Source organism: Hirsutella rhossiliensis (genome assembly GCF_020360975.1).
Source record: "Hirsutella rhossiliensis strain HR02 chromosome Unknown scaffold00001, whole genome shotgun sequence".
Lineage (NCBI taxonomy): Eukaryota > Fungi > Ascomycota > Sordariomycetes > Hypocreales > Ophiocordycipitaceae > Hirsutella > Hirsutella rhossiliensis.
Genome location: NW_025408667.1, coordinates 1,246,856 through 1,263,407, shown reverse-complemented (window position 1 = coordinate 1,263,407; position 16,552 = coordinate 1,246,856). Strand labels below are relative to the sequence as shown.

At 55.2% G+C, this 16,552-nt stretch overlaps 6 protein-coding genes across 6 annotated transcripts; 2 read left to right on the top strand and 4 right to left on the bottom strand.

Annotated features, from left to right (window-relative positions):
• Positions 1 to 1,162: 1,162 nt before the first annotated feature.
• HRG_00150 (uncharacterized protein) lies at positions 1,163 to 1,423 on the top strand (the record flags this gene model as incomplete). Its single annotated transcript, XM_044858621.1, has 2 exons — positions 1,163 to 1,262; positions 1,350 to 1,423. The coding sequence occupies 2 exons, from the start codon at positions 1,163 to 1,165 to the stop codon at positions 1,421 to 1,423; spliced, it is 174 nt and encodes a 57-aa protein (XP_044725021.1).
• A 540-nt stretch (positions 1,424 to 1,963) lies between these two features.
• HRG_00149 (lipase) lies at positions 1,964 to 2,980 on the bottom strand (the record flags this gene model as incomplete). The annotated part of the gene is made up of 2 exons (XM_044858620.1): positions 1,964 to 2,808; positions 2,863 to 2,980. The coding sequence occupies 2 exons, from the start codon at positions 2,978 to 2,980 to the stop codon at positions 1,964 to 1,966; spliced, it is 963 nt and encodes a 320-aa protein (XP_044725020.1).
• A 1,729-nt stretch (positions 2,981 to 4,709) lies between these two features.
• Positions 4,710 to 6,381, top strand: HRG_00148 (uncharacterized protein; the record flags this gene model as incomplete). The annotated part of the gene is made up of 4 exons (XM_044858619.1): positions 4,710 to 4,841; positions 4,900 to 5,135; positions 5,203 to 6,224; positions 6,293 to 6,381. 4 exons carry the CDS (start codon positions 4,710 to 4,712, stop codon positions 6,379 to 6,381), a joined length of 1,479 nt encoding a protein of 492 aa, XP_044725019.1.
• A 615-nt stretch (positions 6,382 to 6,996) lies between these two features.
• Positions 6,997 to 8,619, bottom strand: HRG_00147 (arrestin; the record flags this gene model as incomplete). The annotated part of the gene is made up of 1 exon (XM_044858618.1): positions 6,997 to 8,619. The coding sequence occupies one exon, from the start codon at positions 8,617 to 8,619 to the stop codon at positions 6,997 to 6,999; it is 1,623 nt and encodes a 540-aa protein (XP_044725018.1).
• Positions 8,620 to 10,783: 2,164 nt separating this feature from the next.
• HRG_00146 (transposase-like protein) lies at positions 10,784 to 11,491 on the bottom strand (the record flags this gene model as incomplete). Its single annotated transcript, XM_044858617.1, has 1 exon — positions 10,784 to 11,491. The coding sequence occupies one exon, from the start codon at positions 11,489 to 11,491 to the stop codon at positions 10,784 to 10,786; it is 708 nt and encodes a 235-aa protein (XP_044725017.1).
• A 2,528-nt stretch (positions 11,492 to 14,019) lies between these two features.
• HRG_00145 (major facilitator superfamily domain-containing protein) lies at positions 14,020 to 15,577 on the bottom strand (the record flags this gene model as incomplete). Its single annotated transcript, XM_044858616.1, has 5 exons — positions 14,020 to 14,815; positions 14,867 to 15,257; positions 15,315 to 15,374; positions 15,429 to 15,507; positions 15,563 to 15,577. 5 exons carry the CDS (start codon positions 15,575 to 15,577, stop codon positions 14,020 to 14,022), a joined length of 1,341 nt encoding a protein of 446 aa, XP_044725016.1.
• Positions 15,578 to 16,552: the final 975 nt, after the last annotated feature.

Sequence of the window (16,552 nt, the reverse complement as noted above, 5' to 3'; positions counted from 1 at the left end):
TAGTCCACACTCGGCCGAGGTAGCTCTACCGGGCGACTTGTGAGCAGAGGAGCGGCACCGCTTTGCCGGAGCAGTAAGCCAGGAGGACTCATGGTATCCATCGGTCGTTTGCCGCCGCGTGTCCGAGCTATCCCCGCGAAGCGCCAAAACAAACACACGCACAGTCCCAGCGGCAGGTAGCTGTACTTGCGGCCGCAGTTGCTTTTCTTTCCTTGGCTTGGCTGTCGTGCGTTCCCAGACGACGGCTTGGCCGCTTTCTGCTCATGGGGTGTCTCACCCTTCCTTCCCTCTTGCCAGGTCCCCGGAGCCTCTGAAGCAACCTCTTCCCAGTTCTTTGTTGGCTTGGGCCCGCCGCAAACGGTTGAGTAGTGTGCGGCGGCGGTCAAAACGGACGCCTTCTCGGTCCTTATGCCGCCGGTAGTCACCTGTAGTCACCTGCCTTATTATTGCCATGTCGTCGGGCGGTCAGTAAGTGACGTTAGCGACTCCACCTTTTCTCGGCCCCTCGCTCGACGCAGCTGCCCCACCGATTAAGTACCCGCGCAGGGTACCTCTTCACTCTTCTGGCTGCGGCGGCAACCTAGCAGTGTTTTAGTGGCCGAGTACTGTGACTTCCGGTCTTGCCTTGTGTTATGGTGAGCTTCGGCACTCACTCCCAAAGCTGCCTAGAAGCTGGAAGCCAAAGGCAGGAAGAGCTTAGCAGAGAGCAGGTAAGCAACAAAATCGGCCCCCAGCCCGCCTTCCCGTCCGTCCGTCGAGCGAATTCTTGCTCCTCCTCCATCTTGATCCCTCATCGCGCCTCTTTTCTGCTTCGCTTTACTCGCAGGCCATTCGAAAGGTAGGTTGCTCCTTCATCTCTCGCCCCCTTCGCCTGAGCTCCGGCGACTGTTTTCAACTGCCGCTGCTTCTGAGGCCGCCTTCGGCATGTTCGGGGTCCCTCGCCCAGTCCGCCAGCGCCGAATCGGGACCCAGCATTCCTCTGGAACTTTGCGCAGTGCCATTCATTGCCCATTGTCCCCCCTCGCGATGCAGTCACGCCCGTCTACTTTACTCATCCTTTGCTCTCCAGCTGCCGAGTGAAAAGCCTCGCCGTGTGCTAACTGGAGCCTTTCAAGCGAACCCGTCCTCCTCCCGCCTCTCCGCTTCGCCACAAACCACCGCAATGCCTGCCATCCACACTTCTCTGCTCGCTCGCGCAGAGCGGAAGAACTGGGCCTATCGCAATCCCGGTGTCACACTTGTCTTTGCCATCGTCGGCGTTGGTACGACTCCCTTTCACTTCTCAATAACACGGACCCCGCCCATGGAGTAAAGGCAGGGGAAAATGGCGACTGACTGTTTGGCAATAGTTGGCATTGGCCTGATTTCTCTGTGGGTTTACAAGATCATGCAGAAGCGCAAGTCCAAGAAGTCCGGGTACTAGATGGTACCCGCGAGTGAACCTGGATCATCGAGGGGCAAGGGACAGACTCGGCCAAGGCGAAAGGAACTGGAATGAGAGCGAAATCGGCAGTCTGGAGCTCGAGGCCAGACCAAAGGTGTTATCTCACCACTGTCATTTACCCTCAGCGACTGCGCGAAGTCTTCCGACCCTCCCGACAACCAGACATTTACCGTCCACGCAGGGCGGAGCAGCAACACCAAGCAGCATCTCATCAGCGGCAACAAGCTTCATCGTGGAACGTTGTGTATTGGGGAATTCGGACGTGGATTCGTGTGTACATATTGCATCTGGCGGCCATCATGGGCTTAGTCGACTGGAGTAGTTGGGGACGGCGCGCCTGTACTCGCGCTCGAGTATATATGCTCGGGCCCGTTGCCGGGCTCTTGTATTTTCTATCGCCTCATCTAATAACCATACTGATACCTCTATTTGCAGCCGGTCCCGGCTCCGAGACCTCCTCTTCCCACCGCCGGCTTTTGAACATGTCCTCGTTATACATTCGTGTCATGGTTACTGGCCTTACAGGCCTTCTCTTGCCAGCATGTCGGTGATTGCGAGGTAAAAGGCAATGGCGTTGAAAGTTTTCTTGTAGCCCATCCACTCACGCACCGTCCAGCGCACCTTGTTTGTCCAATTGATGAGGTCGAGGTGGCTGACGCCCACCAAGGTGCCCTCGTATATGCCCCAGCGGCTGCTGTCGACACTGACCAGCCCATCGTTGGGACCCTCGGCCTCATCAATCACCTTGTAGGACAGCCTGAAGGGACTCAGAAGTGGCGGCTTGTCGATGACGGCGCCGTACGAATAGTATCGGACCAAAGGGTCGTCTGGCGTTTGTGGGTTGAACTCTTGAGCCATGTACCGCGTCGTGAGCTGCGCAAAAGCCTTTGTTCCAAGCCCGGCCTTCTCCAGCAGCCGGTAGAGCTTGGGCAGGTAGATGGGCCCGGCGCCCTTGTCGAACAGGTAATCCGCAAACATGCTTCCCCGGTGCGGCGTCGCGATGGTGGTCAGCGACGCCACCGTGACCTGGCGGCCCTGCGGCTGCAAATGCGAAATCAGGTACCGCGCGTCCAGGCCGCCCATGCTGTGGGCGATGATGTTGACGGGGACTGTGCCCTCTCCCGTGCGAGGCGCGGGCGACGAGGGGGGGAAGGCGGCGGCGATGTCGGCGGCGAGCTTGGCGGCGCGCTCCTCGATGGAGCCCGAGGGCGGGACGGAGGCGGTGGTGACGTTGGAACAGCCTTGGGCAGCGAGGGCTTGCTTTATGCCGTGCCAGTACTGGAGGGGAGGGAAAGCGGAGGAGATGGAGAGCTCGGAGAAGCCGAGGAGGCCGTGGGCGAGGACGATGGGGTGCTTTGGGGTGGCTGCAAGGAGACGGTTAGAGTAGACAACGGCCATGCATATTTGGACGGACGCACCGTAGCTCTCACGGATTGTGGCATAGTCGTGGGCGATTTCGCGGCCGAGTTCTCGAATGCGGGCATCGCTGTCGTCGCGGCGCAGGGCTCTGCCGGCCGTCAAGGCCCTCGTCGTCATGGGCTGTCGACATGGCGATGAGGAGATGCCATAACGACGGGGTGTCGTGGTCCATTTACGCATTTCGCGCGACGCGCATGTTCAAGGCTGTGCGGTCAATGTGGTGTCGGCGGCGTTGGGCATGGTTGATTGGGTGGCTGGCGCCTCTTGCGCCGAAGAGAGTGCCGAGGAGAGAGCGATGAAGTAAGTGGTGAGGGTGGGGGAGCGATTGACGTCATGCGTGCTGCAGCGCGGTGGGAAAAGCTCCGGTTGGCAGGCAAGGGGCAGACAAAAGTTCCGGGGCACCGGGTGGGAACTGATTGATGGTATGTACTGTAATACTTTGACGTTTACTCGGTGGGATGCTGATGTCCATGTACGAAATATGCTTTCAAATCTCGGACGAGCCGTGCATAATAAGGCTTGATGCCGCACATCATGTCGCAAGGATGGGCGGATGCGTGAAACAAAACATGGGCTCTGAGTCAGCGAAAATGGCGATCAAGAGTTGAGATTGAGAAAAAGAGAGACAGTAGGAGGGCATCAAAGCTGCAGAGAGGATAGTGTAGCTCTTTGACAGCCTCATTGGACGTTTATACGGATAGTGACATGACTAACTTCTTTGAGTCGGGGTATAATTAACTTATCCCGTCACAAAAGTGACGCCACCCCGGGGAGCTTGAAGTTGTATATATGTTGATAAGCTGGCGCAAACCCGCAGCGCGAGCTTGCCCGTTACAGACGACCTGTCCCGTTCGCCTGTCAGTACAACCCCTTTCTCGTGCGCTGGTAAGCGTTCCAATGATGAGTTGCCCCAAACCGTCTGATATCATGATTTCTTTATGAAGACAAGGCAAACTGGCATCTTAACGGCCCGGGCGGGTCCAGCCATCTCGTCTCAGCGTTCTCCCGTTCAGAGCACATTCAGAGCACACTGATACGTGAAGACGACTCCGAGGATACCGAGTTGGACTGCACGCCTCCCACCACATCGCAAGCCAAGCAGGGCCGTGTGCCAAAGTCCCAATATTGTCCCAAACGGGAGCCCCTCGATATTAATATTGCCCCCCGTTGGTTGCCCTCGACCTGCATGACGGGCGGGCGGTGTGCTGCAGAACAGTCAGGATATGCACCAAAGTCTCAGCACTCTGTGCCGCGGCTGCATCTCTTTGCCCGCACCCATTCAACGCAGACCCGTGCCGCCCCGGCTTGCGGCATTGTGACGGTGGAGAAGGTGGTGGGAGGCGTGTCTCCCGGCATGCTGCGACTGTGTGGATTGACCATCAACCGAGGGAATGACGTGACTCTACACGTGCAACAATGCGACGCAGCCTTTGCAAAGGACGACGATCCAGTGCAAAGGAACGAGCTCCTCGCTGCGGGCACAGACGGGGTGAAGGTGGTTGAGAGTGGGGGAGCTGCAAAGATATGTTACATCTCGTATATGCCATCACGGCGAAGGGGGTTGTTCGTGCTCGAGCAAGAGCATTAGTGCCAGCATGGAAGCGTGGTCTAGAACATGGCTTTGAGGGGATAAAGATGGTCTCCCTCACCCTCTGGCAAGGGGAGGCAAGGTCCTTGCTCGATTCTTCAACGGCCGAGCTTGCTTGCGATTCGGACTGGGGGTCTGACACATAGACTGAGAATCGCCTCTGCGGTCAAGACTCACTCCCAGGATACCACGTCTCGAGTACGCACGTCGTGATATTCAAACTTGGACTCCGTCAACAGTGTCATCGAGCCACGCACCATGCTGGCCAAGTTGTCGACTGCTGCGCTGGCGCTCGGCGCGTTACTGGGCCACGTCGGGGCCTCTCCGACCCCCCCTGAGAGCGAGGGGCGCTCGTTGCGTGCCACCAACGCAACCGCCTTTGCCCTAACGGTAAGCCTGCTAGACCCGTCGTTTCGCGAGTGCCGGCTAAAGCTCATCAACACTCCAGTACGGCTATCCGCTGATCCAGTACGCCTCGACCGTGAGCTCAGTCCTGGCCTTCACCGGCAGCAATGCGATCCAGCACAACAGGGACTTGGCTACTCCCGACGACGTGAGCCTCGTGCGGCCCAGCGTCGACACGCTGTATTCAAGGGTCGTGGTAGACTTGTCGCACAACGACGTTTCCATCACGATACCGAAAGTGGACGATGATCGCTACTACGTCGTTGCTTTCCACGACCTGTGAGTGCACGCCTTTTGTCCCCCGAGCTTGTACGCGGGTGCTGGAGCCTTCTAATTGCTGCGACAGCTGGTCAAACAACTTTGCCAACTTGGGCAGCCTCAACAAAGCCGCTCCCGGCAAGTACCTGCTGAGGATCGCGGACAAGCCGTGGGAGATTGGCTTCTGGCCCGTAGACGAGGAAGAGCCCTCGAATTATATCGGCTACATCGGCTTCCCCACCATCTACGGCCTGGTCGCGCCTCGCATCTTGGTCCGGGACGGCGCGGCGGACCTCGCGGCTGTGCGCAAGCTGCAAGATAAAATCAAAGTCGACGTCGTTCCCCGGCCCGGCCCGCGGCTGGGACCCAGGCTCACGTCGCAGCTGCTCGGAGACGGCGCCCTCGAGCCCCTGGCTCCGCAATCGCCTGCGTCGCTCGACAGAGATGCCGCCGAAACTCTTCTCGAGATTGTCGCCAAGGTCGACCCGTTCAACAGGCCGGCCAACCCAGCCGACGGGTCTGCCGTGACCAAGATCCTCGGAGAAGCCGGCCTGGCCAACGACGAATACGACCCGCCGCGCGGCGTCGACTTCGCGCTGGCAAACCGCCTCGTCGACGACGCCTTGTCGGAGACTGACAGGCTACTGCAGCCCTTCAACAACGGCTGGTTCGATTTCCCGCCCCAGTACAGCGGCGACTTTGGCAACAACTACGCCGTCAGGGCCAGAGTTGCCTTTCACGGGTACGGGCAGCTGGTCCAGTCCGAAGCCATCTACCCGGAGTGGAAGGACGGCACCCTCCGAGGCCTGTACCTGGAAGAGAACGAGGCGTATCTCGTCACCTTTGCTTCGGGGAAGCCCCCCGTCCGCGGATTCTGGAGCTTGACTGCCTACGACGACGCGAGCCGCCTCATCGCCAACCCGCAGAAGCGGTACGCGCTCGGAGACCGAAGTCCCCTGGCCTACAGCAACGGCGAGCTGGTCTACGGCAAGACGAACCGCACCGACGCCTTTTCCATCCTGGTTCAGCCGGGGGACGTGGCGCCGCCGTCCAACTGGACGAGCAACTGGCTCCCTGCGCCTGCCGGGGGCGGAGATTTCTCCCTTACCTGTAAGTTTGGCCGTGGCTTATGCTTTGGCTTTGAAGGGCAGTACTGATACATGCTTTCAACTCGGTAGTGCGTCTCTTTGGCCCGACCAGGGCAGCGACCCATGGCGGAGAGTATGTGTATCCGGTAGTTACCAAGCAAAGAGCTATTGTTGGATGATTGGCTTGCGAACCTGGCTGTATCTGGAGAGCCGCGTTCACGAGGAAAATACACCGAGATATAGTAGATACAGAGACGCCAAAACGTCTCCAATCATCGCCTGCCAGTCACGCCTTGTTCGTAGCGACCAAGAAGGGCCTTCAGTTACATATAGTAACTTTTCATGCCCAAGCACTTGGTTAGTCTGCCGCGAGCTCACGAAACACCGCCAGCACCGGATCTAGTCAGCCCCCCTGCGGCTTGAGCCCTACCTACAGTTAGGATGGCTGGCGTTGCCGACCATAGCTGCTCGAACATTATATTCCACACGTCCCATGAGCACAGCAAAATATTTATTATCTTCAAGTAAACACTGGTAGAGGGTATCAAGGGAGCCAACAGGTGCGGCTCGTTGCCGCTCCCCCGACAGGCAATGAATGCTGTTTCTATACAAGTCGCCCAGGCACGCACAGGGCCAACGCATCGCTCCCGGTCTCACCACTTCTTCGAGCCATCCATGGCATCTTCGGTCCCAATGAGTTCTGGAATCAACACATTGGCCTCCCCGGGTGGCCTCATCATCGTAGTCTCGTGCAGTCGTCAAGCCGCACCACTTTGCAGCACCGAATCTTCCCCCTATCCGCTCTTCTCGGGCATCTGACTCGGGCCATTCTCGTTTGTCACCCCGCTGTATGCCGGCCTGGCCTGGGCCCCATCGAATGGCCCAGACAGGTTTTCGGCCATGGCTTCGTCATAGCTCGGCGGTGCGTCGTCTTGAGGTGCCGCTGTTTGTCCAGGGGCCAGCTGAGGTGGATACAATGGGTCGGTCGGAGGGCGCGGGGGCTGTGGCGGGGCTTGGTGTTGGGACTGTGGCCGAGCGGCCGAGTTCAGGTCAGAGACCGAGGTCCGGGGAGGCAGACGTGGCGGGATGTTCAGGATGGTGCTTCCCGGCCGTCCATTTGCAGCGGCTTGAACCAGCTCCGGCGGCGGAGTGATGCCCGAGTAAACGTCTACGTGAGCGAACTGGAGGGGAAGAAATATGGTTTGGGCGTTGGTGAAGGGGTCCTTTCCCAGGAAGCCCGTCTTTGGCTTCCCACAAGACAAACCAAGCCTAATCTCAAGCTCGTATCGGCGCGACAGGTTACAGGCGACAAAAGACGGCGCAATGGTGTTGGGCAGAGGCCGATTCGTCCACAAGTCGTCGGGAATGACAAGCTCGTGGCCCACCTCGTCGTGCGGCGACGAGGTGAGGGGGATGGTGAGGTTTGAGCTTGAGGTCACGACCCAGCGGTTCGTTCTGTTGTGGTAGATGCTGTGTGATCGGACCTCGGTGATGCCGATGAGGTCCATCTGGAAGGAAGAGAGGTAGACCTGTTCGGGGCAGTCAACGAGTTTCTTGGCGATGAGCCGCAGAGGTATGGGCTGGTTGCAGGTGAAGACGGGAGGGTGTGGTAGCCGAGCCGACATTTCGATCGACGGCGTGGATGCATCGCCGCCTCCACCACCGGGCGACTCTTTCTCTGGCTTGGGCGCGAAGAAGGTGTGTTTCGTCTCAGCCAAGGCCGGGGACTTGGCGCGAAAGGTGAATGGGCGCCGGGCAAAGGTCTCCTGGCCGGTCCTCGCGGGCCTGGGTGGTTCGATGGGGAGGAACTTGAAGCCCGTCTGCAAGCGCCAGTTTTCCTTGAGGAGGCCCGGCCGCTGGACGGTGACCTTGATGTAGTAGCGGATCTCGGCCTCCATGGGAAAGCCGGTGAGGGAGGGCGGCAGGGTGCGGGTGACGTGCTTGAGGAAGAGCTGCTTGCTGCCATCCATGACGCGGACGCCACCCATGCCGAAGAGGCCGCCGCCGGAGCCCAAGCCGCCGATGCGCGACATGGCCATGGGGTCGCTGCAAGCGTTGTTGATGGGCAGCTTGAAGTCGAAGGCGAACTCGTGCTCGCCGGGCAGGAGGGGAAAGGCGCCGTAGGGGCTGCTGGTGCTGGAGTGGTAGTCGTCGGGGAAGACCTGCTGGACGCGGTAGAGGATCTTGTGGTTCTCGGCGACGACGCTGCCGGGCGGGCCGGGCATCGGGGCGGGCGGGCGTCCGGCGGCGTCGGGGACGCTGGGGACCTGCAGAGCGGTGGTGGCCTCGCCCTCGAGCTTGACGACTATGCTGCCGACCTGCTCGGGGCGGTTGAGGCCGAGGACGACGCGGCCCGAGACATGGTCGAGGTTTGTGTAGAACTCGGGCTGGTTGTTGAGGGCGATGCGGATGGCCATGGTCGGCGAGTGGTTGCTCGTGGCATGCGGCAGGAGACGATGATGGGGAGACGATGGTGGCGAGCGAGTGCGGCTTTCGAGGCAGGCCCTTGTCGGTCGTCGCTTTAGGGGCTGCTCTGTTATAGCTCTGATGATGATGCTATTTCCCCCCTCTTTTGGTTATTGCCCCCCGGCTCCAGCTGCTCGTGGTTGGGGGGAGGCGGGTAGGCAGATTGGGTGGCAGGGCCAGCAACCGAATCGACGAGCGTTCTCGACGATGAAACGGCGAGGCAGGCGGACTCGATGATGCTGTTCTTTGTTTTGGCGGTGCTCAGCCTCAATCCAAGCCTCCCGAGCTTTGCAGCAAGCGGTATCGTTGGGGTGGGGAGTACATGAAGTGGACACGGTGAGTACTCGGAGGGCCGATTCGGAACCACCGACCACCAGGTCTCCTGGGAGTCCGACTCGGTACCGGGAAACGCAAGCATCCATGCAGCAAGGGGTACGTCATGGCGCCCGCAGCAGAATTTTCGTAAGCCGCTGGTGAAGATAACGGTGGGAGTCCTTGCTATTTACATAGAGTGCTATCAGGAGCTGTAACTGGCCTCTTCAATCGCTAAACAAGAAAGGTACTGAGCCGGCCTGTACTCCGTACGGATACTCCGTAATTAATTACCTTGATGTAAACTACCTGCAGCCGGGCACGGAGAGTCAGCTGCTGGGAGGCCTGGGCATCGATTGCTGACATAAGCTGATTCATGAACGCGTTCCGCCAAGCAAGACCACTTTGCGCAATCGACGGCTATCTCTGCTCAGAACTTTTTCAACACACTGCTGACTCCTGAACCAGATGGCCGTTGACAACTTGGTGGAGCCGTGTCTTGCATTGCACACGCCGAAAACGCCACTCCCGAAACGGGCTACAAGAGAGACAAGCGAGGCGCAAAGCAATAGAAAGATAAAAGAAAAACAACTCTAAAATATTAGAAAATTTGAATAATATTAGCAAAATTCCATAAGAGCTTGCGCCTGAATATATTTATATTACAGTGACAATCTTCCTGAGAGTTTGCGCTGGAGACGACTGGTTTACTTACCACGAGGAGGTTAGCGAAATCTATTGCAGATCAACGTGTTTCGTGATATGCGTGCCAAGTGGTGGTAAATATGCAGCCTGCTGAACGGCCAACAATCACGACGCCTACACGGCACGGCGGCTGGTGGTTTTCCGATAGGGTTTGTGCGCGTCTTTGGGGCAATGCCTGCTATTAGCCTCGACAGGATGGACGATGGAGTCCTCAAAACCCCCTTCGAGAATGCCAAGTGTTGCCAAGACAGAAAATAAGTACCTACTAAAATGTATAGTACGAATACAGTTATACGACGCGACCCAAGCCGAGCTTCGTCAAGTAGCTGCTACACCCGAATCAAGTAAAACCAATGTATCTCCCCGTTTTTCTTCAAAGTATCCAGAGTCGAAACTCGCTGTGTTTGCAGAATGGAATCTCGTCCCTTCTTCCGTGCATGTAGCGATAAAACGAAGCAACCCGGATGCCAATCTCAAAGAGTCTGCTAACTACGGATAGAATCATACGGGAAGGTATACCATTCGAAATCGTACTAATACGACCACAAAAAGGATATACCTAACAACTAAAAAAAAGTAGTGATTGTAGACGTTTGGGCGATTAAGTCTGCATCGAAAGCATTCTCACTTGATACCGGAGCCCAGCTAGTCTACGTTTGCTCTCTCTTATGTAGCCAGCTCTGCTGCGACTTGGCTGGAGCCCTTCAACGCTCCCAGTTCAGCAAACTCCCCATTATCCAAGCGGAACGGCTCCAGATCACACAGTTCTGGCAATCGCCACTATTTTGCCTCAAATGCAACACATGAACGGGCCGCCAATTGCGGCGCGGTGATCTTGGGGGCGTGGTCCCCAGGTGGGTTATATGTTGGCACAATTCCGCGCCTATGTTAGCCACAGGTTTGGATAGACAGCCAGTGTTGCTAATAATATAAACAATACGTATATTGGCAATATGGACCCCTCGCAATATTATTGTACTGTCAAGAGGTGCGTATTGTATTGCGCAATATGGCATTGGTCCATATTGTATTGTATTGCCAGTGACCCAATATATTGCCAGTAAAACAATATATCCCGTATATCCCACGTGACCCTCATTATTCAACCGTCGTTGCTGAAATATCGTCACCCTGAAAATCCTGTATCCCAAACCATGACTTCAAGCACTCCAATGCCTGAATTACATCACTCCCAAGTCGATTTCGACGGTCTGTGATGGTTATTTTTGCCCCAGAGAAGAGTCTTTCGGGCTCAGCAGACATTGCGGGAATTGACAGTATATCCACCGCCATTTTGCTCAGGTATGGGTAGTTCTTTTGCTGTGTTTCCTCCAGCCACCATGCGAGGGCGCTTGTGAACCCATAAACCCGTTCAGACTTACAATATCGCTCGTACTCGTCTGTGATAAGTGCTGGTTGTAGGTGCTTGTTTCTCCAATTCAAGAACTCGTTCGTGGTCGTCAACGGAACCTCAGATAGAGAAGGCGGCTCCACAGGTTTATAATCATCCCACAGTGTCTCCATCAGCTTCTTTGACGAGTCAGCCCACTCCTTCTTCCAGTTTTCGTGTATGTAGTGCCATTTATGCGAAGGGTGAAGCACAATCGCAGCGACGTAGGCAGGCGATTCGTCAGTAAGACAATAGTACTTATCCATCTTCGCCCAGCCCGAGTTATACATTGGTGCCATAATCGGATCGTCGATATGTGCCTCTTTTCCTGCTTCAAATTGCGCCAATACGAAGTCCATAGCCAAGAGAACATTGTCAAGAGTTGCAAACGATGACTCAAGGGCCTTTGTCGTCATTTAAGCTTCTCCAAGAAAGACTTGATCTTCTCGAGGATGACCCCACTCGGGAGAGAGCTCGTCTCCGGCACAATCTCCTTCCACCCATTTGTTGAATATCCCTCGACTGCGCCTCTAAGATGCAAGGCCGCTCGTAGCATGGTGTACCACGAACTCCACCTCGTGTCATTATCTCGCGCAAGCTTGCGATTATGGCTGATGGCCAGAAACTTTTGGCGACGCTGAACACTACTTTGGACGAAAACCACGAAGTTGTGGAGCTTGCCAAGGGACCTTTTTCCGCCACGCCTCGATCTCTTTTAGTGTCACATTATGCCCATCACGTTCGTCGTCTTTGAGCTTCTCATTATCGGTAACGAAGAGAAAGCTTTGGCGGCAAGGTTGATAATGTGACCTTGGCAGCGGAGTCGGTGAGATTTGGGATCGTATCGAATGTCATATCGACGTAGAAGGCCTGTAGATGTTAGGGCCAGTCAGAAAAAACAGTGCGCCGTACTTACCAAGGGAAAGAGATCTCATCATTGTATCGTTATTGCCTGCATTGTCCATCACAAAATATCCAAGGTTGGAAGCAAACCCCCAGTCATCAACCACTTCCAAAATTGCCCTTGCCAGGTGATATCCGTCGTGCTCACTGTCGATGTCTTTCAAAGCCAAGACATGGTGTTCCAACTGACTGTCTTCTGCAACGTAATGAGCAACTACGCCTAAGATGGCCAAAGAGTTGGGGGAAGTCCATAGGTCGCAGCTGATATGAATTTTTGACTTTGCTGACTGGATGCGCTGCTTGACCTTCTCCTTCTGACCTTCGTACTGCCGCATAATCCATTTCTTGATGGTCTCGTGTATCTGGAAGCCAAGTATCGATATCGGCGTTGAGGTAGGCTAAGAATGCTCGGAATTCTGGGCATTCCACAAGCCTAAATGGGAGAGAACAGGACGTAATAAACCTTACGTATAAAGCTTCGAGCTGGTCTGGGTCGATCGAGTCTCCGGATTGATCGTTGAGCCGACGGCGTTTTCGGGGATGTTCTTTGGCCATAACACGAGCTATCTCGAGAATAGTTCGTATATTCGTGACTTTGGCTGTTCGTGGCGCGCCTTTTGGGAGGCCGTGACCGTCAGGAGGAGGATCCGTAAGGTGCTTGGCTGGGGCCGCAGTTCCACCGGAACAGCAATACGTTTTGTCACAGTGTTTGCAGCGCCATTCTTCTTTTCCGGTCCGCTGATTGTAGTATTTCGTCTCTATGTCCTCGTCTGGCATATGAGAAAAGACCCATGATGTTCTTGGCTTGGCCGAAGGGTTTATGGAGGCCGTGCGAGGTTGCGACGATTGGCATTCAGTGGTTTGGGTCTCATCTGGATCATGCAACCGTGGGCTGGAAATCTCCGAGTATTCGTCTGATATTGACGAATCCGTCGCGGCGATGTTTGAACAAAAGGCAGGCGTTGTTGAGGCATCGAGATTGCTTGTAAGTCCTGGGGTGGGAAAGCGGGGTTGAGGAGGAAAACAGTGTTTGGACGGCGAGCCGCTACCCTGTAGGTCTGGATTTATACATACATTTACGCGTTTCCGTGCGCCAATAGGAAGATTTTACGTCCTGGAGGTCCGCCAGACGAAAAACAATACATAGAACATGCTTATATTTACGCGTGTATTTTGACGCGTCATCATATTGGCGCGAATTGGGAACGGAAAGGCGAATGACCACCAACCAATACAAACAATACAAGCCATATATTGCCAGTATGGAAGGCGCCATATTGTATCGTCACAATATGACGGCGAGCATATTGTATTGGTACAATATGAGAAATCGCGTATTGTATTGTATATACTGCAGTATACTACTTTATTGTCATATTATTAGCAACACTGTAGACAGCATACACTGAAGTATATAATATCTATTATTATGCATTTATTATACTTATTTCTTTTTAATTTAAGTTTTACCTTGACTCTAGACTTAGCCTAAGACCTATGGTCTAGCTAGCATCTTAAATAAGCTTAACAGGTCTTTTCTAGAATTAATTAAAAGATTTCTTTAGCTAAAGTACTTTTACTAGGAATTTCTTAGAGATGATACTTTAGTATACGCTGTCTATCCAAACCTGTATGCTGGCTAACATAGGCGCATTTCCGGCCTGAGAGGCGGTGCGGATCCCAGGACCGGAGAAAACAGACCTCGCGACTTTCCAAATAATCTCATCGCAGGGTTTGTCGAGCGGCAGAATTAAAGCCGGGGCCGGTAAAAAGACGGCGAACACATATACGCTGCGGCGTCGTCTTGACTAATAGAGCACGAGGTAATGGGCAGCAACAGGAATGCCAAATGCCTCTTTATGCTGCACAAAGCCTTCTGTGGAAGTGTCGAATTGTTGAAGCCGCAGATATAGACGTCTCAAACTGTGAGAAACCATGGTGCGATATGCTCCGAGGGTAGACTACACAGATTTATATTAAGAATTAGTCAAAATAATATAATATATCTTAGCAGAAAACGAACAGAGGGTAGCTTGAGTCTCTATCTCAGGCCATCGCCGTGCCCCTTGACTTCGGCTTCCTCCACGCCCTCGGCGTGACTGACGCTGTTCCGGTCCCTCTTCAGTGACCCTCCTATCCATAGTATTGATGTTACTCCGGTAAATAGGGTCAGAGCCGCAAGAGTCGGGCCCACGGCTCCCCAACCCGCCGATTTCCGGAGGTATCCCGCCAGGAGCGGCCCGAGGATCGTGCCGGCGCTGAAGGCGACGCTGTACAAAGCATATGCGAGTGCAATCGGCTCCGGCTCGTCGTCTGACATTTCCTTGTCTACTTTGATAGACCACGTAATCTCCGCCATCAGAGGTCCCATGGTAGAAGAAAAGCCGAGGCCGGCACCAGCGAGCAGCCCGCAAAGAAGCGCCTTGTGCGCCCAGGTGTCCTCGGTGACGAGGCGCAGGCACGCGAGGAAGGGCGTCGCGACGAAGAAGCCAACCGCGGTGAACCACTTGGGCCCGTGTCGATCGGCCAGCCATCCAAAAATGGGAGCAAAGAAAATGGGTATCACAAATGGGGCGAAGATGAAGCCCGCTTCAAAAGAGCCCCAACCGAACAGCTTCTCGACTTCAAGTGGAAGAACGGCGTCAAAAGCCGTCGGGACGGTGGACTCAATGATGCACCCCCAGAGTGCTGCGAGAAGCCGAGGATTCTTGAATAAACGCTTTATGTTCTTGGTCCCCACCTTCTTGGTCCTTGTCGGCTCCGGCGGTTGGTCGTGGTGTTCTGTTGCCGGGAGCCTCTTTTCGTCGTCGGTCCTGTTGCCTTCCGAAGTATCGATGCTGGTGACATCGTTGGTTGTGGATGCCTGCTCAACGTCCGTCGTCTCCCACTTCTTGGCGTCTTTCTTCTCGATAATCACCGCCCGCAGCAAAATATCTACCAAGATGAGGCCAAGGCACATGCCCCACACCGAATACCATCCGCCCCGGCTGAACGTGACGCCGCCTAGCAGTGGCGCCGAGAGCTCGGCCCAGGTTGTAACAACGCCGACCCAGCCCATGACCTGTCCAAGGATGCCGGGGCTCACCGTATCGACGATGAGAGCCAGGCCGACGGACCAAGTCAAGGCGGCGGTCATACCCTGAAACACGCGGCCGGCCACCATCATGGCGAAGTTGTGCATGAATGTGAGAAGCAGGGTGGATGCCCCGAGGAGGAGGAGGCCTGCCATCATCGGCGTTCGTCGGTTTTGAGTCCGATCGGCAAGATAACCCCAAACCGCTGCGACTCTGTCAGCCTGAACGGAAACATAGGCTTACAAGATAAGATGGGACATACGTGAAAAGACGAGGATCGAGGCACCAAAGGTCGCCAGCGAAATGGCTATCCAGGACTGCACTATACTCGAGCGTATCAGCACAACATTGGCGTACTGCAGGCAGAGCTTCTCACCGTCCTCATGTGGCACGCCAGCGCGCTCTTTGAGGGCAAAGGGCATGACAGGCACGACGATGGCGTACGGAAAGAGATCCTATCGGGATGTTGTTAAGCCATGGGTTTTTTTTTGAGATTTCAAATGCACATACAGTATAGAGGGCCATTAGAACGGTCACCAGAATAAGCACTGTCGATGACCGCCATCGTAAGAGCAAAGGCCGCTCGCCATGTCTCCTGATCCTGGCCCAAAGACTGCGATTCGTACTGCAATTCATACTGCGATCCATGGTGTCTGCTTCTCTTTATTTCTTGCTAAGCTTGAAGAGGGTGTTGTTCGACTGCAGAGAGGGCTCGAGTCTCAAATGTTGGGTGGTTGGACAGCGCAGAGAGATGGTCGTCTACAGAAACGGTTGCGCGTTGTTCACCCCATCCGGCCGTATAGGAGAAGGCCAACTTATAATCAGGGACGCGAGAGCTATTGCTTCGTCCCTTGCGTCGGTTCATGCTGTTACACTTTTGCAAATGGCGGGGATAAAGTTTATACCTAGAGGCCCAGCGCGGGGATGAAGGCACGGGTTTCGAACGACCACTTGATTGGCAGTTTATGAGAAGCTTCCGCGGGGAAGAACGTGGAGTTGAGACGAGGCTGGGAGCCATCGCAAGAATGAGCATGACTTCGGGCATGATGAGGTGCTAGGGAGGCGTGCTGAGAGTTTGGATGCACGCCAGCTGGGGCACATGTTCCCACTAGGCAACACCAAGACACATATTCGTTGTGCATGTGATGGTTGGCGTACGTGGAACATGCGCAGTGCATCTAAACGACTTACCTCTTTTCCTTGAACTCTATTTGAGCTGCCTTTGACGGCAAAGGCATCAACATGCCTTGCATCACCGGCCAGCCGGCCAGCCACAAAAAGGCAAAGTGCTTCGGGCCTGTCACAGCTGGCTCTGCAGAAGCACGGCAAGCTTCAGGCTGAGTTGTATCGTCATCCATCTCCTTGTCTACGGTATCATTTCATGCATGATAGAGTTTGATGAGTGGATGGAGTAGAAGGTGGTCATAGAATACGTAGTCGAGCCGTAATGTACAGTACGGGGCACAGATTGCACACTGCACTCCGTAGGCAATGTCTACT